Genomic DNA, 26,461 nt, shown 5'->3' on the forward strand with positions numbered 1-26,461 from the left:
GATCCCGCGATCCTGAGATCACAATCGGAGCTGAAGCCAAGAGTTGGGCACGTAACCTACTGTGCCACCCAGGGCCCCTTGATTTTTTTAACAGATCATTGCCTTTCTTCTGTTCCCCACTAGAAAGCAGTAGAGAGCTGTCTTCTCTTCTCTCCACTGCATATCAGCAGGAGCCAAGGTCCCTACTCCTTCCGGCTTGTAACTAGCTTATTTACCCACCACACTGAACTTTCTTCAAAGTTCAGCTGTTTCCTGCTACCACCTTTGTGTCCTTGGGGCCTTTCTACTCTGAGATTGTAGGTCGTTTTACCTTTGAGCCTGATTCCTTGGTCAGTAAGTTGGAGCAGATGATTTTTCTCTTTAGGATTTTATTTATTTACTGGAGAGAGCTGAGTAGGAAGCCGGTTGTGGGGGGCTCGATCCTAGGACCCTGAGATCATGACCTGAACCAAAGGCAGATGCTTAACCAACTGAGCCACTCAGGCGCCCCAAGCACATGATTTCTTAGGGGCACTGTAGCTTTGCATTTTTATAACAGTAAAAGCAACTAATATTTCTACAATGCTTTATACTTCATTGTACACTCTCTCAACAACCCAGTGTTGTAAATACAAATGAAGATTCCAAGATTCTCTCACTTCTGTAGTGGTTTGAAGCACTGAAATCTTTTAGCTCTGCCAGTTTTGCTCCATTATAAGTAGTTAGGTTGTTATCTTTTTTTTTTCTTTTTTAAAGATTTTATGTATTTGACACAGATAGAGAGATCATAAGTAGGCAGAGAGGTAGACGGAGAGAGAGAGGGAAGCAGGCTCCCCACTGAGCAGAGAGCCTGATGCGGGGCTTGATCCCAGGACCCTGAGACCATGACCCAAGCCGAAGGCAGAGGCTCAACACACTGAGCCACCCAGGCACCCTTAGGTTGTTATCTTTGAACCGCCTTTCTATTCTAACCCTTCTCATTACTACAGCTTCCCCTGTTCCGTGTCTGCCTATAGCCAGCTTTAAGCTCTCACCCTTGTAAGGATTCATGACTGACTCTCAACTTAGTATCCTCCCTTCCTCCTCCCACTTGATGTCTGTCTCCCATTGAGCCAGGGGTATGGGAATTGACTTAGTCCTACATCATTTGTTTTTAAATTGAGATCCGCATGTTCCATGTTCCATGTTCCATGCCTCATGCCTTCTGTGTCCTTTTTTCTTTTTCAATTCCCTTTATTGATTTTATTATTCACCATGGTAGACTTCAGCATATCATTGCAAATGAACAGAGCTCTGTGATTGGGTACAATATTTTTAGAGACCAATCATAATGGACCTTTTTTCACAAAATTAGACTTGAGAGGCAGAACCTTTCTTTATAATTTACATTCTGCCTACTTATAGGCCGTGTAATAGGTAATAATAATAGGCAATAAGTATAAATGGATATAAACTGCAAATAGGACTTGGGTCTTTCTGACCCCAAGTGAAACTTTTCTGATACATTATAGGTTGTTTCACATATTCGCATTGTGAGGCTAATTTAAACTCCCAGTGATTTTGTTTTTTTATTTTTAAAGATTTTATTTATTTATTTATTTAACAGAGAGGGAGAGAGAGCGAGAGATCACAAGTAGGCAGAGAGGCAGGCAGAGAGAGGGGGAAGCAGGCTCCCCGCTGAGCAGGGACCCCCCCCCCCCAATGTGGGGCTCGATCCCAGGACTCTGAGATCATGACCTGAGCTGAAGGCAGAGGCTTTAAACCACTGAGCCACCTGGGTGCCCCAACTCCCAGTAGTTTTAATTAGCCAAGGAGATGGACCCATAGAAGCCAGCTGGCCACAGGAGGCAGGTATAGTTGCGGCCTATGGCAGTGAAGTTTCCCTTTACTCCCCAAAGTGTGCAAGGGAAGGATCTCCGTGAATCCTTCTCCAACATCAATTTTTGGCACGCTATTGCCCTCTTATATTTGGCTCATGTCATGGTTTTAAGACCACATTCTCTACCAATCTGTACTTAAGGAAATAATTGCAAACATTGGATTCTCCTGGGTTTTTGTTGTCGTTTTCATTGTTTTTTTAAACTGTAGTGAGAATCATAAGGATTACCTCATTAATTGGCTGAGAAGTGAGAGAAAAACAGAATCGGTTCCCTGGTAGCACTGACACATAGATCTCTCTGCCTTCAGCTTTCTAGCATTTTGGAAAGCCCGTATTCCCTGAATCCACTCCCTTGGCTCTCTCTTAACACCCTTTTTTTATCGGGTTGGTTCCGACACTAAGTTTAATCTAAAATCACAATTACAAGTCATCTCATCCAGTAAATATTTCTTAACACATTTACCTGGTAGTGTCTAGCTAGGCATTGGGGATTTAGCAGTGAACAGAACAGACGGGAATTCCTGCCATCATATAGTTTACTTTTCTAATAGAGAGAGATGAATAAAATATATAAAAAGTATCATGTGCCAGAAGGTTAGTGCTATGGAGAAAAATAAAGGAGGGAAAAACAGAAGTTCTGGAATGGACACTGGGTAATTTCAGTTGAAGTCAAAAATATATTTCCCTAAATGGACTATGTGGCTTTCAATATGTACTTATATTCTGAGGAATATAGTCTTACTTTATTCAGTTGTGTGCAGTGACTTGTGTTCAATGCCTGGTATTTTTCTTTTGTCCAGAATGCCAAGTGCATCTTGTGAGAAGCAGGTGACACTCCCAGGTTAACCACCAGAGAGCAGACCTGGCTGTCCAAAGCTCTCTCGTCAGTTTTATACCTTTGAGAACAGAGAATGTTATTTTAGAACAGCCAGGCCTCTTATCAAGAAGATATAGTATCAGGGCCTCTGGAGCTTATACTTCAGAAAAATTTTTTTTTATGTTAGAGCTCATTTAACTATTGTTAGTTGGGTTGGAACCAAATGTTTTTTTCCAGAGGGTTACACACTGACCTAAATGTGAATGACTTTGGATAATTTATAATTATGGTAAACAAACAATATGAAACAAAGCAGCATGTCTCAAATTATAGTTTTACTAAAATTCAAGAGAAAGATGGTACTCTTATCCTTATTCATACCTTACAGGCATCTTTAATAAGAATTCAGACTTATAAAACATATGCATTAGGGCATAAGCATTTGTCTTGCAAATGGATTCACCATAGAATCTATTTAGATAGTAAAAATGAATTTCCACTAATGCATTTTTAGGGAGAAGGAAGAAGTGATTTAACATTGTTTCTTTAGATAGAGCCAAATGGACAGTAAGGTACTATGTGAATTATAGTATAAAACATTTATATTTATATTTAAAATGTGCTTAAAGTAAACAGAAATTGACCTAGTTGTCTTAATCTTCATTAGGCCTAGCCCTAGCCTTTCCCTTTTATTGGCCACCAATGTATGGCCATACGCATGTGACAAATACTAGTTGGTAGTACACATCATTTAACAATGTGATGACTACCAGAGGGGAGGGGGATGGGTGAAATAGGTGATGGGGATTAAGGAGTGCACTTGTCATGATGACCATGGGATAATGTATGGAAGTGTTGAATCACTATATTGTACACCTGAGACTAATGTTAACTGGAATTAAAATTAAAACTTTAAAAAATGCTCATCATTTAGGTTTATGAAACCTTCGTCATCTAAGCGTGTTCTAAATGTACACTTTCACTGTTATTGTCTTGAGCATAGTTACCAGTGACATTGTCCTCCTCACGATGACAGATTCCTAAGGTTGCCATTTGTGACCTTGGTGCTGAGCAAATACGAAGGATTCTCTAGGCCATGTGAATCCCAAACACCTCATTAATCCATGGTTAGAGTAGCTCAGTGACACTTGCTAATAAGATGCGCTGCCCCTTTGGTCTTAGGAACCAACCTGAGAATGAAAGAACATTAAGAGAGGGGTGGTTTAAGCACCAGCTGTTCAGGCTCTTATAGTAAATACCAGTAAAAGAACATTCTCTCTTGGAAAACAGAACATAACAAAATGAAAGGCAAGCATAACTTCTTCTGTTGGTTAATCTGCTTCTGTTAAGATAGTAGAATCATGCTTTGTCTTCTATTATAAGCCATGTATTAAGCTCTTTATCCTTAATTATTGCCTCATGTCATAGGCAGGCCTGTTACTCTGTTAATTTCTGTTATTTTAATTGCTGTCACTTTCTAGCTTTGGTCAGAACATAAGTTTGAACGGTGGTACCAGGTTTCAGTCTATCCCAAGGCTTTTGGAGGCTGGGAATGCAGTGGGAATGATGAAGAGAAGTAAATACATAACAATTTCAGTTTTTGATGATGAAATACAAATGTAGACTGAGAGATCTCATGTATATGTGTTCCCTGATGAGTAAGGAAGTCAGACAGGGCTGGGGTTCTCTAATAAATTTCCCTCCAGATCAATCTGGAGAAAGTCCTGGCTTCTGAAATCAACCACTCAAGTAAGCTCAGAAGTACTCAAAACTAAGCTTGTTAAGTGGTCTTTCGGGGTGAAAGTAGTAGATGGGGATGGGAGAGGCATAGATTATCTGGTGATTTCTCTAGAACAAAGGCACGAGCAGATATTTCTGAAGGGAAAGGACCGTAAAGTGGAGGAAGAATGTGGGTTCTGTCAGTTTAAGGACAATAGAGTTCTCCAGAGTAGGTGGAGAGGAGGGGGAAGAGTGGTGTTTCTTATAGGCTGTAGCTTTGTTTTGTCCTCTGAGCATTCCCTTTTGCCTGCTTTTAGGGTACCTTTGGGATCTGGCACAGGTCGTTCTCTGAGATATGTCATTTTCCTTGGTTGAGACCACAGGATGGAAAGAGCCCATAGAATTAGTAGGACATTATTTTATATTTTATTTTATTTTTTTTAAAGTATTTTACTTATTTATTTGACAGACAGAGATCACAAGTAGGCAGAAAGGCAGGCAAGTATTGCCTCTCATATTGGCAAGTATGTAAATTCCTTTAACCCCTTTAAAAACTGTTTGGATAAAAATGTCCATAGCAGTTTTATTCGTAATAACCCCAAACTGCAGACAACTCCTGCATCTCATCTCAGGAGAGTAGATAAACTAATCTGTTTACACAGTGGAATACTAACATAGCAAAAGAGAATATGCTGTATGAGTCCATTTATATGAAGTTAAAGAAAGCCAGAATTAATCGATGGTTATATAAGGCAAAATAATAGTTACCTTGGGGGAGGTGTGGATTATTGATTGGTAGTTACATGGGTATGTATGTATGTAAAAAGTTGAATAGAGCTATGTATTTCAGATTAATACACTTTACATACTCAGTATACATTATGTCTTAGTAAAAAAGTGAGAATAATCAGATTCTGGAGTTTTAAATTTGTTGCGGGGGGTATTAGGGAAGTATTATGGAATCTTAACTGGGGAGGTGACTTGAAGAAACTGGTACTTCTAAAATGATTCATCCTCTAATAATGTGGAGAATGGAACAGTGTTCAGATCAGCTGTCATATCTAGATCAGATATAGTGCTACGTGCTATAGGAGAGACAAAATAGCCAAGACCTGGTTCTTAGTCTTCAGAAGTTTATGGTCTTTTGGGGGAGATAAGTTATATGAAACCCAGAAAGTTAACAGTGATAAATGCTTGATTCATGGTGGTATGGAAACAGCACTGAAATCAGATCTGAGTTCAAATCATAATTCTGTCATGTATTAATTTTTTGACTTCAGTCAAGTTATTTATTTCCCTGAATGGTGGTTTCCTTATCTGTAAAATAAGCATAACATCTACTTTTGCTGAGAAGATTCAGAGATGTGGTATTCAAAGATTATAGTACAACACAGTAACATTCAGTAAATGTTCCCTTTTCTTAAACCCTGTACTCATAGAACGATACTTTTTTTTTTTAAACAACCTATGACCTTAGTTCAGATCATGGTTCGGCACTTACTGGCTACGTGACCTTAAGTAGTTTACCGAATTTCTTTGTCTCAATCTCTGGCAGGGAGGGGAAAAGGGAGGGGAAATTATACCTCGAGTGAGTGTTATGAGGAATTAAGAGAACCTAACAGATATGTAGTATCCAGCATGAAAGAGGCACACTAAGTAAATATAAGATCCATTTCTCTTGAATGTAATGGACTATACAAATGTGTAATACAAATAATGCAGGTAATAAGTGATGAAATTGGATCAGAGTGGGTACTGCAGGGTAGAGACAGAAGAGGTTCATCATGTTGTAGTTTTAAAAGACATAGCAAATTTAAGCCATCAAAAGAAATGAAATCTTATCATTTGTGATGACATGGATGGAACTAGAGGGTATTATGCTGAGCAAAATAAGTCAATCAGAGAAAGACAAGTTATCATATGATCTCCCTGTTATGAGGAATTTGAGAGGCAATGTGGGGGATTTGGGAGGTAGGGAGGGAAAAAATGAAACAAGATGGGATCAGGAGGGAGACAAACCATAAGAGACTCTTAATCTCACAAAACAAACTGAGGGTTGCTGGGTGGGGGTGGGGTAGGGAGAGGGTGGTTGGATTATGGGGAGGGTATGTGCTATGGTGAGTGCTGTGAAGTGTGTAAACCTGGCGATTCACAGACCTGTACCCCTGGGGCTAATAATACATTATATGTTAATAAAAAAATAAAAATTAAAAAATAAAAGACATAGCAAATTTAATATAGCAGAGGGAGCTTTCCCATACTGTGATCTTAAAGAAGGTATTTCTTTATGCTTCTATTTTTGTCTTTTCATAATACAGAAAATAATACAGACTATATCCTTGGATTATAATGATGCTAACTTAAAGGTGTGACATCATTAGAAACTACCACAACCCAAAAATGATGCCTTCCACTAGAAATTATTCTTATTCTAAAAATACTTCTAATAGGCATTGTTACCCAAGCTCCACCTGAAAAGTTAATGTCTTTTCTATGAGTGGAGATCCCTGTCACAATCAAAGGAAAACCTAGATGCCTAAAGGGAAGGAAATCCATTTATAATATGTCCCTTTATTTGTCACTTGAAATATAATCAGCAGAGCAGCAACCCCGGTCTTTTTGAGTATCAGTGGTGAGTGGTTTCTTGGCTAAAGAAGTTTAATTTGCAAGGCAAATACTAAGTACTAAATATTAACATTTCAGAATTGTATTGTTCAGAGTGTTTATGAACTCACAAGTCAGCTGATCAAATCCTGGACATCACATATTGCATGGAACACTGGGTGTGGTGCGTAAACAATGAACTTTGGAGCACTGAAAAGAAGTAAAATAATATAAAATGAAAAAAAAATCCTGGACATCAGCCTTCAAATTTTTGGAGCAATGTTAGATGTCCTGTGAAACTTCTGGCCTGAATTAGCAACTGATTTCTAGTGTTTCCCAAGCTTGAGGAAAACGAAGAGGTAAAAAACAACACTTTTCCCTAGCCATTGCTCATTTGTCCTCCTTCTTTCTTCCAGATATTCCGAGTAGTGTGCATTTGTTTGGGTAATCCACCAGAGACATTCACCTGGGAGTATCGAGACAAGGATAAAAATTATCAGAAGATTGGCCCCATAACACCATTGGAGTTTTACAGGGAACATGTCAAGCCGCTCTTCAATATGGAAAATAAGGTTGGAGACTGGCACTGGGAGCCACTGGCTCTTTACTTTCAAATATGTGTTGACTACAGGGAAGGGTCTAAGAGTTAACATGATGAGTTAACATTCTTGAGTTAATATGGGTGGTCATCAACCTGGACAGTAAACAAACTTTTTTCTCCTTTTCTCCGTGGTATTTTATGTACCTAATGATGGAGTTGGTCGTCTGAGGATGTCTCACCTTTCCCCAGTGCTCCTCTTCAGAGACTTCTTTTTTTTTTTTTTTTTTTTTTAAAGATTTTATTTATTTATTTGACAGACAGATCACAAGTAGGCAGAGAGGCAGGCAGAGAGAGAAGGGAGGAAGCAGGCTCCCTGCTGAGCAGAGAGCCCGATGCGGGGCTCGATCCCAGGACGCTGGGATCATGACCTGAGCCGAAGGCAGCGGCTTTAACCCACTGAGCCACCCAGGCGCCCCCTCTTCAGAGACTTCTAACCAGCAGTCAGTTTAATTCCCACACACTCCTCTGATTGGGGCCCAGAATCCATCTCAGGGGCAAAACAATAAAAGGAGACTAGGTGTTTCTCACTGTGAGTTCAGAGCATCTCTGTACCATGGGCCTCACTGGGAACTTTCACATGGAAAGGAGCACTCTCCCCTCCTAGTTTTTCCTACTCTCTTTAGGTCTTCTCCACCAATCTAGCAAGATGACCGGAGCCTCTTACTTCCTTGGCATTTTGACCCTCTTAGAAGCAAGTGGGTTTGTTTTAGGAATGGAATCTCAGTGTGGTTACTGTGTTGCCAGGAGTTGAGCCTGTCTTATAACTTGAGAACAGGAGTCTTACAGTGATGGGATGTCCATCTTGATTTACTCAGTGCATACAATTCCTGAGAATTGGTTTTGGGGCAGTTCTTGCCAGTAGGAAAAACCAGTAGATGCAGCTCCCAAAGGGTGTTCCTTGCATTAACTAGATTATGCAAGAATCTCTCTTCACATGACTTTGCCACCTTTTGTTTCTTTGTTATTTAGCAAGGTACTTTAATGTTTTTTCCTTGCAGACAGAGGTGATGAGTTTGATGCTCATATATGAATTTAGAGGAGAGGTGAACCTTGTTTGACCTTCCTGGTTTTATGTTCTAATCAACATGTTACTAATCTCAATAGATTTGTTTAGTGAATGACCCTCGGCCACAGCACAAGTACAACAGAGTTTACACAGTGGACTACTTAAGCAATATGGTTGGCGGGAGAAAAACTCTGTATAACAACCAGCCCATTGACTTCTTGAAAAAGATGGTTGCTGCCTCCATCAAAGATGGAGAGGTTGGTATCGTTTCTGTGTCTTCCCCATTGGGGTTAAAAACCTCTTCTTCACTTGTTTGGTATAATAGGAAGACAGGATTTATGTTGAGTTTCTTTCTTCTTCCTTCCTCTATTTCTAGGCTGTGTGGTTTGGCTGTGATGTTGGAAAACACTTCAGTGGCAAGCTAGGCCTCAGTGACATGAATGTGTGAGTACAAGAAATGTAAAATAGAAAATATCTGTGGGCTGTTGTTGGAGTGCACTCCTGGTTTGAGATGACTCAGTTGAGGTTTGCCCAAAGATTAAGGATGGCCTGAGGGTGGGTCTCTCTCTTTCCATCTTGTAGAGTTTGAGGGCTCATTGCATAAACTCTACATAACGTATATGTTCTAACCTGGGAGGTCAAGATCATACTTTATATTTAAGGTGAAATTGTTGCATGTTCCTAAAAAGCCATCCTGTATGAGAAAAGCACTTTTAAAAAAGAATTGACTCAGTACATTTGAGATGTAGTGAAAGGTTTTCCACACTTCTTGTTTACTATTTCATCTTTCTTAACTACTACCCTTACTTTGATGCCTTATGTATTTTGTCTTTATGACTACTAGGAATAATTTGCATGCATGCTTTAAAGCATGTCTCCTGATTGTTTATGGCAGTGAAGGTTCATTTGCTAACCAAATCATACAAAATTCCTTGACTATTAAATTAAACCCCTTTACAGTTTCTTATTATTAGCTATAAGAAGTTGAGTAAGTAAGTAGTTAAGAACAGAGAAATCTTCTAAAACAGAGAATTCATGATATTTTTTTAACTTTGACAATATTCTCCAATATTTCTGACGTTATTTATTTAAATTTCACCGTCAGTAGTGGTCTAAATGAGTTCAGAAACTGGGTGGTTCTGAACTGGGTGGTTCAGTTTGGAAGAGACTTTTTTTTCCTTGAGAGAGAGGGATAGGGAGGGGCAGAGAGAGACTGAGAATCTTATGCAGGCTCTACACTGAGCGCCAGCCCGATGCAGGGCTCCATCTCACGGGGCTCCATCTCACAATCCCGAGATCATGAACTGAGCCAAAATCAAGAGTCGATGCTTAACCAGCTGAAGCACCTAGGTGCCCCAAAAGAGACCATTTTTTAAAGAGGTTACTTCAAAAAAAATTTTTTTAAGGTGTTCTTGCCAAAATGACCAATACAAACTCATCTTGTCCACCTTTGAGATGGGGAATTTGTTTAATACTTCATATTTTCCTCAGTACTCTTGTAGCACATAGAGAATGGAATCCCAGCAAGAGACCAAATTCTGCATGTGTACCTTATTCTCGGAAGAGCTACAGCCCATATTTATTTGGAACTATGGATCTCCTTCAGCTTCTTTTATGTCCCTTTTACAACCAGAAGCCAGTTTTCCCCCTTGATTGTACTGTCTTTATTCTGTACTACCATTCTTTTTACAGCTATGATCATGAGTTAGTGTTCGGTGTCTCCTTGAAGAACATGAATAAAGCAGAGAGGTTGACTTTTGGTGAGTCACTTATGACCCATGCCATGACCTTCACTGCTGTCTCAGAGAAGGTATGACCCTTAGCATGCTTACTGCACTGTTTGCACAGGTGGACCTACATTCTCCTGTAGACTGTTATCTAAAAGAGCTTCATTTGTGTGATTTCTGTTAAAAGTTAGCTTCCAAGCAAGACATTGGCACTTGTATCACTTGGGGTTTGGATGCATGCTCAGAGATAATAAAAATGGGAACTTTGGGTGAGGAATAGAATTTGGGTCAAAAGGGAGTAAGGAAGTAACAGCTTTTCTGTGACTTTGGAAGTTCTTGATGTGAAGAGAGGTCAGCGAGAGAACGTGGGGGAGAAGATAACTTCTATGTGTAAGGAATTAGAATATGCCCTGAAAGCATTCATATCTTGATGTCTTATGTTTTCAGATTTACTTTTTTTTCATTTGTCATTCAGATTCTTCTGCAGTAAAATGTCAATAACAATGATCAGTGGACTCCTTGCCCATGGCTGGATTTATACAGAGCTATTCAGGAAATTGGATGTAAAGTGTTTAGAATTTCCTATGAAATACTCTGAGAAATAGCATCACTATTTCTAGAACCTGGTGTTGGAAACAATAACTAAAATTTTACCTTTCACAAATAGGCTTCCCCGTTTCTAGGCTGTAGAGTATATATTTCACTCCTGTGCTCAGGGATCATAAGAAGAAAAGACCTAAAACTACTTTAGTTCTTTACCACCACACAAAAAAATGTTCTTTTTCTAGCCTAATTGCTGGAAAGAAAGTTATAGAATAACTACCTTGCCATTAGAAGCTAAGTGTTAGAAGGAACTTTTCATAAAATACTATTAAAAAAAGAACAAAATACTAAAGTAAATAAAATACTAAAATACTTAGAATAAAATACTAAGTGGTTTAAATTTTATATTTTTATATTTATTTATATTGTATGTTTGGACCTGCTGTATTGGATTTGTAACAAAAACTCCTTAAAGTTAAACTTTTAAATTATTTGGTAAATTATTAAAAAAACAAAAATAAATGAAAACCTGTAATTTCCAGGAGAGGTTCAGTTTTTTTTTTTAATCCTTTTCCATCTCTGTTATATTCCTAATTTTCAGAAATAAAAATCTTATACACTGTGTCATTTTCTCTGGAACTTCTGTTCTTTGGTATGGCTTATTAACATGCCTTTTTTTCCTCAGGGAAATGGAGCTACTTTATATGCTAATAGTATAAAGCAGAATTTATATTATCATAACTGGAATTCTGTATTGAAATCTCTCTCTTCCCTCAGTTTGGGTTTTTGACCACTAATACTAATAATGACTAATGACTAATAATGACTAATAATGACCACTGATACTAATTTGCACTGCATTTGAATGATTATGCAAAGATAAATGCTAGTAGCTCTATTCTGGGATATCCTTTCTTAGTTGCTGATTTCTTGGAATCCCTATGATGGAGGTCCAGGTATTATTTCTTATTTGTAGATGACACAGAGAAGAGCTGTCTAGGTCATGCAGGAATTCATTGGCCAAGGAGAGGAAACATTTGCAGACTCATTATAGAAAATGACCTTAGGTGGCATAGATTCTAACGGTGATATTTAAAAGGAAAGTAAAAATATACTATAATGGGGGGAGCAGAAACCCAAAACAGACATCTGATAGGCTAGCTCCAAAATGTAGAGTTTAATTATGGGGTTTTGAAGGTACCTGGGGCCAAGATTAAGAGGTAGTACAGATAAGGGTGTTTGAAACTTGTTGATTTGATTGTTGGCTATTTCTGAGACTGAAAATTACTGAGATCTAAGAAAACTGCCAAGGTAAGAGTCAGATTCCATGTAGATGAGACTCATGCACTTATATGCAAGTGGGAGTTGACAGATGAAATCATTAGGAGCCAGTTGTCTTCTCAAAGATTTGAGTTGTTTTGACATCAGTGAATGCCCTGGGTAAACATAAAAGAAAAAAGTCTTCCCAAATGGAGCCTTCCTCTTATTCTGCTCTGTTCCTGTAGCAAAGGTTATCAATGAAGGTTATCATTAAGTGTCATTGTCCCTTTAAAGAGACTATAATTGAGTATATTTTATTAATGAAGATAAAGGAGGGAGAACAAGAACTGTCTGGATTTTGTTATAGGAAAATACTCTTTTTACTTTGGCTTTGCCATTCCATCTCTATTTATTAAACTCAGTATTTGTGTAACCGAATCAGTAAAAGCGCACATTGGAACGTATCATTACTTGGTTCCACTAAGTAGAAAATTAGGCAGTATGATGAGAATGTGTTTGTTTTCTTTTTTAAACTCTGACTGGGTCTTAGAGTCATTTCTAAAGTGAATACAGTGGGAAGCCTTTACAGAGAATGCTGACTGATAAAAGCAAGGGTCCCTGGCTTCAGATGGTGTTCATTACTCTTAGTAACTTAATATTTCATGTTGTCAGCCAAGTAGCAATTTAGTATGCTTATTTTTGTTTTAGAATATAATGTAAAGAAGAGAACAGTATTTGTCATTTTGTTAGGTATATTGCACTTTTATTCCCAAGAAAGTTAAACCTCACTTCTACTGGAGTATCCCTTTGGTTATAGTAGAGTATATATGGCCCTGATCATGTACATCATGGCTGTATAGAGAAGACTGTTTTTTTCTGAGTGGCTGCAGAAGAGCTAAAATTACATGACACGTTGGCAGGAGGGATCTGTTTCAGACTATACACTGTTATCCATTCTTTTGCAGGATGATCAGGATGGCACATTTGTGAAATGGAGAGTGGAGAATTCATGGGGTGAAGATCACGGCCACAAAGGTGAGCTTAGTCTGGTAATGCTAACTCAGGGTGACTGGAGTCTGTGCTACTCTGCCTCCTAAGAGATACAGGTAAAAAGCTGCCCTAGTGTGGAGCATTTTTCAGTAATTAATTCATTAGCCAGACTGTCCTACAGAAAATCTGAGGATCTAGTTTCCCTCCATAATCCCTGTGACCAGCGTGTTTTGCCTGAACCCACAGTAGATTCTGAGACCAGTGTGTGCGGGCCTTCATTCCAAACCATGCTGACCCCATAGACCTCTCTGCACCAGGACCATTTGACCAACAAGCAGGTTGAGTTCCCTTTGCTGGGACACTTGCTGTATAGCATTTGGTGTGTTTTCATCTACCTCACCAACTCTAGAAAGTCAGAACCTTCTGAGTGGGAGAATGGGATTGGCAAGAAACTTTAGCCATTTATTAGAGTCTCCTTAGAAGTTGTGAAGTCCAAAGTGCAGAGGAACACTCTAGTTACCGTTTAGAACTGTTGTGTTCTAACAAATCAAAACCCAGGCAGGAGTCATAAGGAAATTATAGTAACTGAGCTAAAAGCTAACAGGTATTCTATGAGTTATAGCATTCTGTGAGTTATATATATGTATAAAAGCAAAATGAAGAAAATAAAAATATAAAGTAATCTTATCACCCAGAGATCACCTTCGATTAACAGTTTAGGGTATATTCTTGCAAATTTTTTTAAAAGATTTTATTTGAGATGGAGAGAGAGAGCACATGAGTCCATGCACAGAACCGGGGTTGGGGACTGAGGGGGAACCAGGCTCCCCAGTGACCAGGGAACCCAACACAGAACTCCCATCTCAGGACCCTGGGATCGTGACCCGACCTGAAGGCAGATGTTTAACCAACTGAGCCACCCACGCACCTATATTCTTGCAAAATTTGAGACCATACTTTTTAAAGACAGCTTTTCATAGTAGATAAAAGCCTTTTAAGGTGTGTTTTAAGATTTTATTTATTTGAGAGAGAGAGTGAAGGAGCAGGGGGAGGGGCAGAGGGAGAAGCAGGCTCCCGGCTGAACGGGGAACCTGATACAGGCCTGGATACCAGGATTCTGGGATCATGACCTGAGCCGAAGGCAGATATTTAACCGATTGAGCCATCCAGGTGCCCCTAAGGTGTTTTTATTTCTTAATTTTTAGGGTTTCAAACCTAAAGTGGCAACTACCATAGAGTATAAGGCGAGAGAGCATGTATGTGCTTGTGTGGGTAGTATTTTGTAGCAGCTCTTTACCAGAGTCCGCATTCTTAACATTTAGCCAATGGATTCTGGCTAGGAAAAATGTAGTAACCACAGCTTGCTAGACTAGCTAGAAGACTGACGAGGTGCAGGTAGGGAATCCAGTGAGAGATACCCAAACATTTGGAATCCAACTTCAGCACAAATCCCCCCAACCAAGAATCAGCCAGAAATTTCCTTACTAAATAAGAAAAAGAAAATAGGGATCTTAGCAACTCTTTGCCTGTTCCCTCTTTAGATAGTGATTTCCCAACCGTGTTTGTCAGAGACCTGGGATTTCCAAGGGTAAGAGGTAGGGAGCAGGTGCGCATGTTTGGAGGTGAGCAAATATAAATGATTTCATTTATATTTGAGGACTACTGTCTTCGAAGAGTCTATTAACCTGAGTTTTGAACTTGACTTGAGTATGCTGTGATTCAGCAGCACAGCCCAAAACCTGGAAGCCATTTAATTCGTTGTTCTAAATCTTTTCCATCTCCCCATGATGTGATCCTTGGTGGATTTTCACTCACCATGCCTGGGATCTGCCATGAAACTTGGCAGCTCAGTGTCTCTGTGTAAACAAATACAAGCGCTATTAATGCATTTCTGTTCATCCTCAGTTGGGTGGGCCCCTTCCGTGAGTTCTGCGATTGTTCTGTGGTTATGGGCTGCTTGTTAAATTAACTATTATGAATTACAGGGCAATATATTTTTAAACTGGTGAGTCCTTATATGATGAATTTTATTTTAAGACAAATACACACTGGGTTTAGGTGAATTAGAGACCTTAACAAACCTTGCAGAAAGATTAAGATAACTCATGATTTAGTTAATGCTGCAAATTGGTAGTAGTTAAGAAATGAATGCAAAGGAATAACTTGTCTTGAATTGGAAGGATTTGATATTTGTAACATTTTAAAACATAAGAGATTGCTTCAGATGAACCTCTGTAGCAAATGTTTCATTTTTGGTCTAATTTGGTCCCTGTAACTGAGTTTGTTATGGTGAAGGTTAGTGTTGAGGAAAAGGACTACAGTTACGGTTTAGATGAGCCTGGATCTGTTGGCTTGCTTCTGTGATATTTTTCCATCTGTAACTGTCACTTGGTTTGTAGATGAGTAGTGTGTTTTTTGTTGTTTTTGTTGGCCTGTCCACAAGCAGTGTTGTGGCTTGACCAGGCCTTGTGGTTTTTATTCTGGAATTTTTTTTTTTTATTCTGGAAATTTTGAAAAAAATAAAGATTTATTGCTTACAGAACCTTGAAATTACACAGCTCACCTGGGGCCACACCTCGAGGCTGCAGGTAGACAGCGTGCACGTGTGGTGGGTTCTGCTTTAAAGGGGGTTGAGGGTGGAAGACTAGGGTCTCGCAGTCTCACTGTTTATTGGTGCATTTAAAACATAAGAGCAGAAGCTTGGAGCTTGGGAAGAGATGATGCAAGTGGCCTAAATGGTCAGTTATCGAATCAACTAAGATCTCTTAAAACAAAGGAGCCTCAGTGGGGGAGGTGGCCTGGCTCTTTATCTAGTCTAGTGCAGGCAGTGTGTTTATTTGAGATAGGCATCTTTGCATTGAGGCCTTAGCAATCAAAGCTTAAGTCAGGCACTTGCATTAAAAAAAGAAAGAAAAACAACTCTCAGGGTTTACACTACGTGGTGATATCCATTTAAGAGAGAAACACAGTTAAGTCTGGCAAATGCTCTGTTTTGAGTAATGTGAGTTATTGTCTTTATTACTTTGAACCTAAATATTTATTTATTTATTTATTTTTTAGATTTATTTATTTGAGAGAGAGAGAGAGAGAGAGAATGAGTGAGCTCAAGAGAGTGGGGAGGGAGGCCAGAGGGAGAAGGAGAGGGAGAGAAAATCCTGAGCAAACTCCGCACCGAGTGCAGAGCTGACGTGGGGCTCAATCCCCAAGGTCACTACCCCAGCTGAAACCAAGAGTCGGAAGCTTAACAAACTGCGCCACCAAGGCGCACCCCTAAATACCTACTCTTAAAGAGGATTCTGGGCCACCGTGTTATTTTTTTTCCCATTCAGCTGTACCTCTTCACTACTACTTAGTGATTTTGCTGATTTACTAATTCCGAATTCCGTTACGCTGAGAGCTGAGGTCTTGATTCCTGTGATCTCCCTATAATCCTTCTTGGTGAAATCTTTCGGTATCTAGTTAAGGTTAAACTAACTTTTTTGTTCTTGAATAACTTAGCAAAGCATTTCAGTAGAGAACTAAAAGATAGGAGCTGAGGGGGGGTAGGGAATAGTTCATTCAAAGCCAAAATAAATTATTTTCATGTATTTCTTAGTAATATATGGGGGAGGGGCAAAGGGAGAAAGAGAATCTTAAGCATGTTCCGCCTCTAGCACAGAGCGCGACATGGGGCTTGGGGCTGGATCTGACGACCCTGAGATCATGACCTGAGCCAAAATCAAGAGTTGGATGCTTAACTGACTGAGCCACACAAGTGCCCCTTAGCAATGTTCCTTTTTACTTAACAGGAAGGAAGAAAAGAAAATTTGATCTAGCTTAATTAGCACACCTGGCCTGACCTTAGGAGAGTATGTGTAGTATGTAATTACGCTGATGCTATATATTCACCCCAGCGAGTCCCTCTTGTCTGTCAGCCTGGTGGGCACTGGCCAGCACGGGTGAGGCAGAACCTGCTCTCTGGAGAGGAAACAATCTTAAACAGCATTGCTGAGATTTTGTTTCTATAGATAACATTGTTAACAGTCTGTTACTATTCTCTTTGAGATTTCTGCCTGTTAAGATGGATCGTTTCTGAAAAAGCAGTGTTGATGATACAAGCTAGATACAAACACAGCAGAGATAATGCTGCCCTTGCCCTCTGCCCAGTCCTGGCTTTGGTCTTCCCTATTGGTCATGGTCATGGCCTTTCTTACACAGAGATGACTAAGTAAATCGGATAACCTGTTTACCAAAATGGACAAAAGTACCTTCTGACCCCAAGAGACATAAAAGGAGAAATAAATTATTGTCTTACTTGGGCCCATTGGGTTACTTCCTCTTGTTGAATTCCAGTGTTCTTAGTCAGCTGGACTGAAAATTGGATACATATCTAACATGCTGTATTAGCAACATGGCTTTCTTTTTTCACTTGCTTCTTAAAATACTTGGCTGTGCGATTTGTACATGTAAGGATCATATCAGAAATGGAGGGATGCCTGGCTGGCTGAGTCAGTAGAGCTCTGACTCTTGATCTCAGGGTTGTGAGTTCAAGCCCCCACATGAGATGTACAGATTACTTAAAAAAAAAATAAAAATAAAAATCTTAAAAAAAAAGTGGATTTCACATCGGATGGGGGAACAGACCTTGGGACTTGTTACATTGTCTTTCATTTTGAAAAACTGGTAGGCTTATTAGAGTAAAATCGTTTATAAAAACATCTAAGAATTTAAAGTAGAGGAAATAACCTTTAGTGCTTCTCTTAGTCAGAAATTCACCTGAAAAGAGTATATTCTTTAAACCAAGATAACCTGCAACTCATCTAGCTAATAGGTGATTGAGCCAGAATTATAATTCAGACAGTTTGACATGAGAGCTTGTTTTCTTAGCCATGAAACTCTGCTTTCTCTCAGCTTCTCTGTTCTAGTAGCATCCACTCCACTCATGGAAATAATGGATCGATTCATGATCTTTGGTGATCAGAAACTAGTGGTGGAGGGAACATATAAAACTATAAAGAATCTGGAGACATCATAAGTGTCCCATGCCAACAGAAGGGGCTTGTGGAGCACCATTTATGGCTGGGAATCTGAAGGAGGAGGGAGGGATGGGGTACCTGGTGAAGGTTTATGTTCAAATATAGCACATTGTGAGTGGGGCAAGTAAAAAACTCTAACCACCTATTATTTCCCAGAGTTGTTGTGTCTATGCTGCTTTATAATACGTTGGCCTTTTTTTCCCCCTTTACTTTTAATCATGGATAATTTCAAGTGTGTATAAAGTAAACAGAATAGTAGTAAGGAACTCCCATGTACCTATCACCCAACTTCAGTAACTATCAAATTCTGGCATGCATATAACAAAGTGTTTCTGAGAGTCAGTAAATTGAATTCTTGGGTATTCTTCCTAATGAACCAGTCTTATTATGGAACTTGACTTCTTCATGATTGGTTCACTTAATCTGAGATGTATTCTCATTTTAAAGTCTGATACAGCAGAACTGTGAACATGGAATTACCGTAACAAAGTTCTTCATGTTAAATTAAGCCTAGTTTCTTAATATACTAAATAATACAACCTTAAAGTGAGGGTAGGGAGAATAGTATTTTCTAAATCTGCAGTGGTCACTGAAAGAAAAAAAAATTTAAGTTTTTTTTCTTTTAATGATCTCTACACCCAGCATGGGGCTTGAACTTACACCCCAAGATCAAGAGTTGTTTGCTGTACCAACTGAGCCAGCCAGGCGCCCCAGAAAACATTTCTTTGAAAAATTTTGTCTCCTAGTTTTTATTTTGAACAAAGATTAGTTTTTCATTTTTTATATTGCTTTTGTGCCTTTCGGATACATGAACATTTAAAATTGTTTTTAACCCACATTCTTCATCTTTTCTTACAAATGGCCTCTCTGTTCCTGACTTAATTTTAGTGAAATTTCCAGACTTCTTCCTTAAAAGAAAGTATCTTGAGGGGCGCCTGGGTTCCTCAGTGGGTTAAAGCCTCTGCCTTCGGCTCAGGTCAGGATCCCAGGGTCCTGGGATCCAACCCCGCATCGGGCTCTCTGCTCAGCGGGGAGCCTGCTTCCTCCTCTCTCTCTGCCTGCCTCTCTGCCTACTTGTGATCTCTCTCTGTCAAATAAATAAATAAAATCTTAAAAAAAAAAAGAGAGAGTATCTTGATTTCCGTCAAAGAGACTTTGGCATATTGGAGATTAATCTGGAAAGAAATTTATGTGGCTGATTCAGATTACATCTGGAGTTCTACTGCTTCCTGAAAATTAGCCTTACCAGCCAAACTATCCCATATGATTTCATATATCTAGGCAAAAAAGTCATCATATCCTTCATCTAATGTTATATTGTGGAACCAGGAGAGACAGTTACTACTTTCTTGATTATAGATCCTGGACCATAATTTGACTCTGTATAGTTTCTATTTCTTTGTAACATGGATAATTTCTGTTTCCTTGTGAGGTCCTACAGTTTGTATATAGCCGTCAAATGAAATAATGCGTGAAAGCATTTTTCAGACTATATGCTGCTACAGAACTCTGAAGAGTTCAATGAGTATTCCATATTTCTGTCAGGGCTGCTCAGTATATATAATTCATAGCATCTTTATAAGAATTCAAAATTTGCCGATACATTTGCATTTATTTTTCCTCACGGCATCGAGTAGAGTAACTCAGGATATGAGCATGGATGATTATACCCATGTTGAATGTGAAAAAACTGAAACTTCAGGCACACTCCCCAAGCCCATTGCAGGGCTTGATCCCAGGACCCATGAGATCATGACCTGAGCCAAGACCAAGAGTGGGACACTTAACCAGCTGAGCCATCCAGGCTTTCTGACAGAGACAGCTTCCCTAAAAATGTATGTTACCTATAAAAGATAACATAGTATTTGCAGATCTGTTTGAGATTCCGTTTTGTATATCAAGCACAATTAATGTAAATTACAGGCAATATTGAGCTGAATGTACTGAAATAAGAGAAAATCGTATGAGCTAAAAGCAGAAGTCTCCGACTTTCTGGAAAGGGGCAAGATAGAAATATGTGATGTCACCTCGGAGTTTTCATGTCTCTACCAGCTTGGGAAAAGTGCTGCTGTTACCAACTCCCGAGTATCCGAGGTCCTTCATAGGGACTTCTCGTCCTCCATTTTTCTTAACCAAAGAGCCTGCATGACTGGGGCTAAACAGCAGTGCATGGCAGCGGGACAGAGCAAGCATGCACCCTCAGGTTGACTGCTGCTCCCTTATCACAGCGTGTGGCTGGGAAAGGGCTACCGTGTGTGAGGGGGGACAAACTATGGCACAGTAGCTCCTTTTGACCGTAACCAGACCTCAGTCTCGGGGACAAATCTCCTCACGTTCCCATAGAGTTTTGTGTGTGTGTTTGCCTTCTCCTGTGGAGAGGACCTGCTGTTTTCACCTGATTGTCTCCAACATGTTCTTGCCTTGGTTTGAAAGGGATAAAGGGGAAGCACAGGCTCTGGAGCCTGACCGCCTGGGCCCTGGCAGTCCCATCTGTTGGCTCTACGACCTTGGTCGTGGTATTTAACCTGCAAAAGCCGTACGTTTCCGATCTATAAAACGGGTAATAATTGTACCTCCCTCGTATGGTTGTTGTGAGAACCGTGCCAGGCATGTAAGGAGTGCTCAAAAATATTAGCTGTCGTCATGACCGTTGTTAATGTTACCTGTGGACAAATGAAGGCAGAACAAGAAGTCCCCCTCAAATGTTGTCTTCTAGAGTAGGGCTGTTGAACTTGCCCATAGCTCCAGTTTCAGATCTCGAAGAATTCAGGACCGTAGTGTGACCATTGCGCTTACATGACCCGTTTACCGGATGGATGGCTCGTCATGCGGCCTTAGTTTCATGAGAGAGAGGAGCGGAAGCGACTAAACCTAGTGCTGAGGAAAAACCATTAGCAATAGCATCACCTCGCATTTATTGATGGGATGCAGGGAACCGTGCACAGACCATGGTGGAATGAGTGTCGGACCCTCCAAGGAATTCATACATAATTCACCAGAGACACAGGAAGGGGACTTGAAGAGGGCTGTGATGGGACGGAAGTGGCATTCGTGGTGTGCTCCTCAGACTGTAAGATATAGGGTGAGTAGACCCACAGAGGGAAAAGAAGAGATGATTTCTCCAAGAAGGCAGATGACAGAGAAAGAGGAAGAACTGGAGAGGGCCCCCACAGTGGGGAGACAATAGGAAGGCACTGAAGCTTTTGTGGGGGAGGGGTTAGTGAGAAGTCAGGGAGAACTTGGTGATGCATAGTGTGAGTGGAGCAGTCAGAAAATGAGTCAAGGGGAAAGGCTTTGGGGCAGGTTTTAGAAAGGGAATGGAAGCCCAGCTGTCCTGTTCTACCACATCTCTGTCTTCTAAATATGTGCACCTGGCATACATGACATCTCTTTGATTTAAAGATACAAAGTAATCTCATAAGCAGCACCCGGACACATGACATGGGATGTGTGAGCAGGTGGAGTTGGCGCCAAACAGGTGTCCGAACTAGATGTGACCTGCTGCCTCGGCCGTAAGTGCCAAGTCTCCGAGCACCCTAGAGGAGGGGGCTGAGCCCCATGGAAAAGGCTGAATTTGAAGACCTGGGTTTGAATACAGGCTACATGACTTTAGACAATTCATACCAACCCTTCCTGCCTTGCAGTGTTGCAGGATTAAAATCAAAATGAGGACAGTGGATATGAGACTGCATTGTGAAATGAAGCACCCTATAGATTTATGTGTGTGCTTTTGTTTTGCTTTGCTTTCTAGAGTATAATTCTTTTAATAAATCGTAAGGTCACAGTGTTCCAAAATCAAATTACAAAAAAGCATCTAAAAAGCATCTTGTTTCCCTCTCTGTCACTCTCCACTCCCCTCTTTCAGGTTGCCATTCCTGTTAGTTTCTCTTTCCGGTTATCAGTGTGGTTTAGTGCATCAAAGGTAATACACCGCGTTAGCCTGCTCTGCCTCTTGCTCTCACTTCACTGAACAGCATGTCTTGGAGGCATTTCAAATCAGTATGTTTCTGTATCGGGACAGCGTCATTATTTTCCATTGTCTGGATGTACCATAGTTTATTCAACCAGTTTCCTTACTAATGGAACTTGGGGTATTTCCAGTCTTCTGCTATTACAAACAATGTTGCAGTGAGTTAATATATGCGTGATGTTTCGAGCAGTGCCTAACATGGTAAGTGCCAAATGAGTATTAGTTATTGTGCATAAATACTTACTATGTTCCTGCAAGTATTGTACGTCTGTGGGACAAAGTCTCAGAAATGGCATTAGGGAAAGGGGTAAACGCATTTGAAATTTTTATAGACACTGCCAAATTTCATTTCGTAGGTATTGTGTCATTTTCCACATTTGCTATATATTCTCTAGAAATGCAAGGTATTGCAGTACCTGGGTGGTTCAGTCAGTTAAGCATCTGCCTGTGGCTCAGATCATGATTCTAGGGTCTTGGGATTGAGCCCTGAGTTGGTGGGCTTCCTGCTCAGCGGGGAGTCTGCTTTTTCCTCTCCCTCTGCTTGCTGCTCCCCCTGCTTGTGTGTACGCACTCTTTCTCTGTCAAATAAAAATGGAAATCTTTAAAAAAAATTAAATAGATAATTAAGGATTTAGTTGCAAAAATATTCATAGCAGTGTTGTTTCTAAGGATGAAAGAACAAGCCAGACTTCATCAGTAGGGGACTGATTAAATTCATTTTGGCTTGCTCATCCAAATTCAGCACTTAAAAATTATGATGTAGAATAGTTGTATTGTTTAAATTAACATGGAAAGAGATGAAGTGGAAAACGTAGCCTGTGTGGTACTTTGTAATAAAAGAGCATGTGTGATGTCTCGTTTTTATTAAATGTGTAGAGTCTACACGCAGGAACTTTATCAAAGGCTGGATGTAAAATCTGAATAGAGCATATCTCTAGATGGTGGGATTGCAGGCAGGTCTTAAATTTATGTTTCTCTCCTGCTCCTCATCCACCTCTTCCTCTTCCTCCTCATTTTCTACCTTTTCATCTTCTTCCTCTTCCCATGTTTCCAAAATCTGTTATAATAAGTGTTTATTAAAATTTATTTGAGTAGTCTTTAGAATTAGGAGCCAAAAACCAGTATAAGAATTCTGAAATTTTGGGTACCTGGGTGGCTCAGTCGGTTGAGTGTCTGCCTTCGGCTCAGGTCATGATCCCAGGGTCCTGGGATCGAGTCCCACATCAGTCTCCCTGCTCAGCAGAGAACCTGCTTCTCTCTCTGCCTCTGCTGCTCTCTCTGCTTATGCTCTCTCTGTCAAATAAATAAATAAAATCTTTAAAAAAAAATAATTCTGAAGTTTTGAGGAGAAAATCACCTACCCCGTTGAATAAAGTTATCGTTTTGTTATTTCTTGTAAGGTTTTTTTCACCTACGTATCTGGATTTGTAACATAGTTGTAATTATGTAAGATAAATTGTCTGTATGCTCTTCACTTTTATCGCTTAAATGTTTTCCATGTTGCTGCATGGTCTTTGCAACTTCATTTTAAATGACTGGCTAATGTCCCATGAAGTAGTTTCTCAGTGTTTATTAGGAGGTTGGAAATACGGGACAAATGCCCGTGAGGTGTTTGCTTTCCTTTCTTGGAGGCTTTCTTCAGCCTTGAGTTATCACCATGAGGTGAGAGATCGGAAGTGACGTCATGAGGCCCCGAGAATCCAGCCTCCTTGGATCCATGCTGCCAGGCTCACCCATCAGAGCAGAACAGAAACTTGATTTTGTCGTACCTTTTTCAAAAAATAGCCCCCCCAAAACACCCCACATTAACCACAGATCATTTGTGAGTGAGGTAAAATACCTCATAGAAGGCAGGGAGCAAAAAACAGAAAACATCTAACTCATAAATGATAATATATTTATCACATTAATCAAGTCTGAAAGGTTGGAAAATGTTAGCTGTCTGGTAGAATTTCAGAAAACTGTTATTTTCAGGTAAAGATCTTCTTCCCCTTAAAGTAACCTGTTCAATACTATTCTGTTTCTGAGTGAGTTTGGCCTAATCAGTCTAGAGTTGTATCAACAGACACCGTTTTTCCCTATACAGACCAACACTACCCTTTCCCTTAACAAATACAGAAACACTGGCAGTTTTTTTGAGGACTGTTCACATATTTTGTTTCTTTCTCATTCTAATTTACAGCTTAAGCAAAGTGTGATTTCTCCATAGTTTCTAAAACTGACCTTCTGTTTCCTTAAATATAACCTTGGGCTCCTTGTTGCAGATTTTTCTTCTCCTTTTTCCTTGGAGAACCCCTGTTTCTGGTGGCCAGAGTGCTTAAGGGCTGGAAGCTGCAACTTTCTTCAAATCACAATGGCCATTTTTAACCTACCTGAAAAAACAAAACATAAACCTGCCTAAATGGGTACTTTGCTGCTCCCGCACATGGCACTCACTCGGGTCTCAGACGTACTGATCCTAATCTCCAGCTCCCCAGACACGAAAGATACAACAGTTACAGCAGCCCCGATTTCATTATCTGCTCAGGGTGCAATTACCTGGCCACCACCTAGACTGTGAGGTTTTTGTGGGCCTCCAAAGAACTCATATCCTGAAGAGAGAGGTGAATCAAGGCAGGTCCTCCGGGTAGGGACACTGAGAGGGCGGATTGCAGTTGATAGGAGTTTTAATTTGTGAGGACTTAATCTGATCTGCTTTTGGAACAAGATAGTGTACATGTACTTATTGTCCATTTTCTCTGTGCATTCTTTGAAGACTCATTTGATTGTGTGATGATAGTATTGTCGTAAGGACACAGAACTTTATTACACGAATCTGCCTCTGTCCTTCACCTGCCTCACTGTCCAGAGCCATTCTAGGGATTTATTTAGCCTGGGAAGGGGAAGGATGACTAATGTCTCAAATTGTGTGGTGTTTAGTAGTCTGGTTTCCTGCCCACTGAAAGCCCCTCTTGGGGAAGGCAGATAATGAATTTCTCAGGAAGCAGTGACTTGGGATGCAGCAAGAGATGGTACTGGTTGGCCCTTCTGCTGCCCGAGTGGATAGTTGGTGTCTATTGATAGGACTCTCTGTCCGTCGAGAGAATTTAGTGGCACTCGTGTAGGTGATAGTGTGGGCCAGGTCCTCAACGGACACAAGCAAAGCCAGGGACATGGGGGTACTGAATCCAGGCAGGACCCGGAAGCAGCCCTGGCTACAGCGTCCGTTGGGTCTGTGGTCCCCATGCCTGTACCTCTGGTTGAGAAGAGAAGAGTGCTGGATCAGGAGGCGGCCGTCAGAGCACAGAGATGCATTCCCTCAGCTGACTTGGAGGGAGCCCTTTAGCACTTCTGCACTGTGTTCCCTTGTGATGATAGACGTCCTGTGCCACATCAGGGGGAGCTGTCCTTGGCTTCTGTCAGAGGTGAAGAGGAGAACTGGGCACAGGAAACCTCACCAAAACAGTTGTGTTTTCATGTTAAATAATGTCCTCTGTGACACCATTTAGCTTACACAATCAGACTTGCCATCATGTTGCATTTTAATGACTTAAATCAGTCTGGCCTTTAGGGCAGTGGTTGTCAAAGTGTGCTCTCAGGACCCCCGCGGCTCCCTGGGACCCTCTTAGGGGGTTTGCAACAACATATCTGTGTGAGGCCAGGTTTTCCTTCCTCTCCTTCAGCCAGAACAGCAGTTTGCAGCAGATGGCAGACAGAGCAGATACAAGAATTCATTTGTCTTTCGGGAAGCCAGACATTAAAGTGTAAAACAAAGCCATTTTTCTAACTAAGGTTTATTTTGTCTGGAGAATATAATGGTTTTTTCCTAAAAATATGTTATTTCTATTCATGTTTTTTTTTAATTCTTATGAATTAGTATTTTTAACTTTGTTTTCATTTCTAATACGGTGAACACCAGTAGGTGTTTCCCACATAAACAACTTTCTGGCATCCTCATTCATTTTAAGAATATAGTGGGGCCTGGACATTAGAGAACTGCTCCCCTAGAGGACTGCCATGGGAGAAACACCTACAACTTCTTCCTTTTTCTTGGTCCCATATAGTGAGAAATGATACAGCACAGAAATCGATTTGCACAAACACTTTGAGGGAAAAATGGCTCAAGTGTCTAGTATAGAACAGGTGCCGGATATGGTTAAGATGGGAGTGATGATGAGGATGGTGATGAAGACTGCTAGTTCCTATGAGTCTTTGGATGTGTAGGTGTGCATAGTAGCCCTGTGTAAGTTCACATTTCTGTGCTCTGGGCTCTCTCCTTGACCAATTCTTATTTTAAATACACACTTTAGTTGCTCACTTTAATTTTACTCTTTTTATTATTAGTGGCCAAGTGAAGCATTTTTTCCCCTCT

General features: G+C 40.3%; 1 protein-coding gene across 1 annotated transcript in view; it reads left to right on the forward strand.

The window, feature by feature from the left end:
- BLMH (bleomycin hydrolase) overlaps positions 1-26,461 on the forward strand; it is a 44,212-nt gene that overhangs the window by 15,919 nt on the left and 1,832 nt on the right. Inside the window, exons 7-11 of the mRNA XM_080825972.1 lie at positions 7,415-7,570; positions 8,704-8,862; positions 8,982-9,049; positions 10,298-10,415; positions 13,101-13,170. Of these exons, the coding sequence (XP_080682098.1) occupies positions 7,415-7,570; positions 8,704-8,862; positions 8,982-9,049; positions 10,298-10,415; positions 13,101-13,170 (571 nt within the window). The remainder of the gene's footprint in view (positions 1-7,414; positions 7,571-8,703; positions 8,863-8,981; positions 9,050-10,297; positions 10,416-13,100; positions 13,171-26,461) is intronic.

The sequence above is a fragment of the Martes martes genome (assembly GCF_963455335.1).
Source record: "Martes martes genome assembly, chromosome: 16".
In the NCBI taxonomy this organism is placed as follows: domain Eukaryota; kingdom Metazoa; phylum Chordata; class Mammalia; order Carnivora; family Mustelidae; genus Martes; species Martes martes.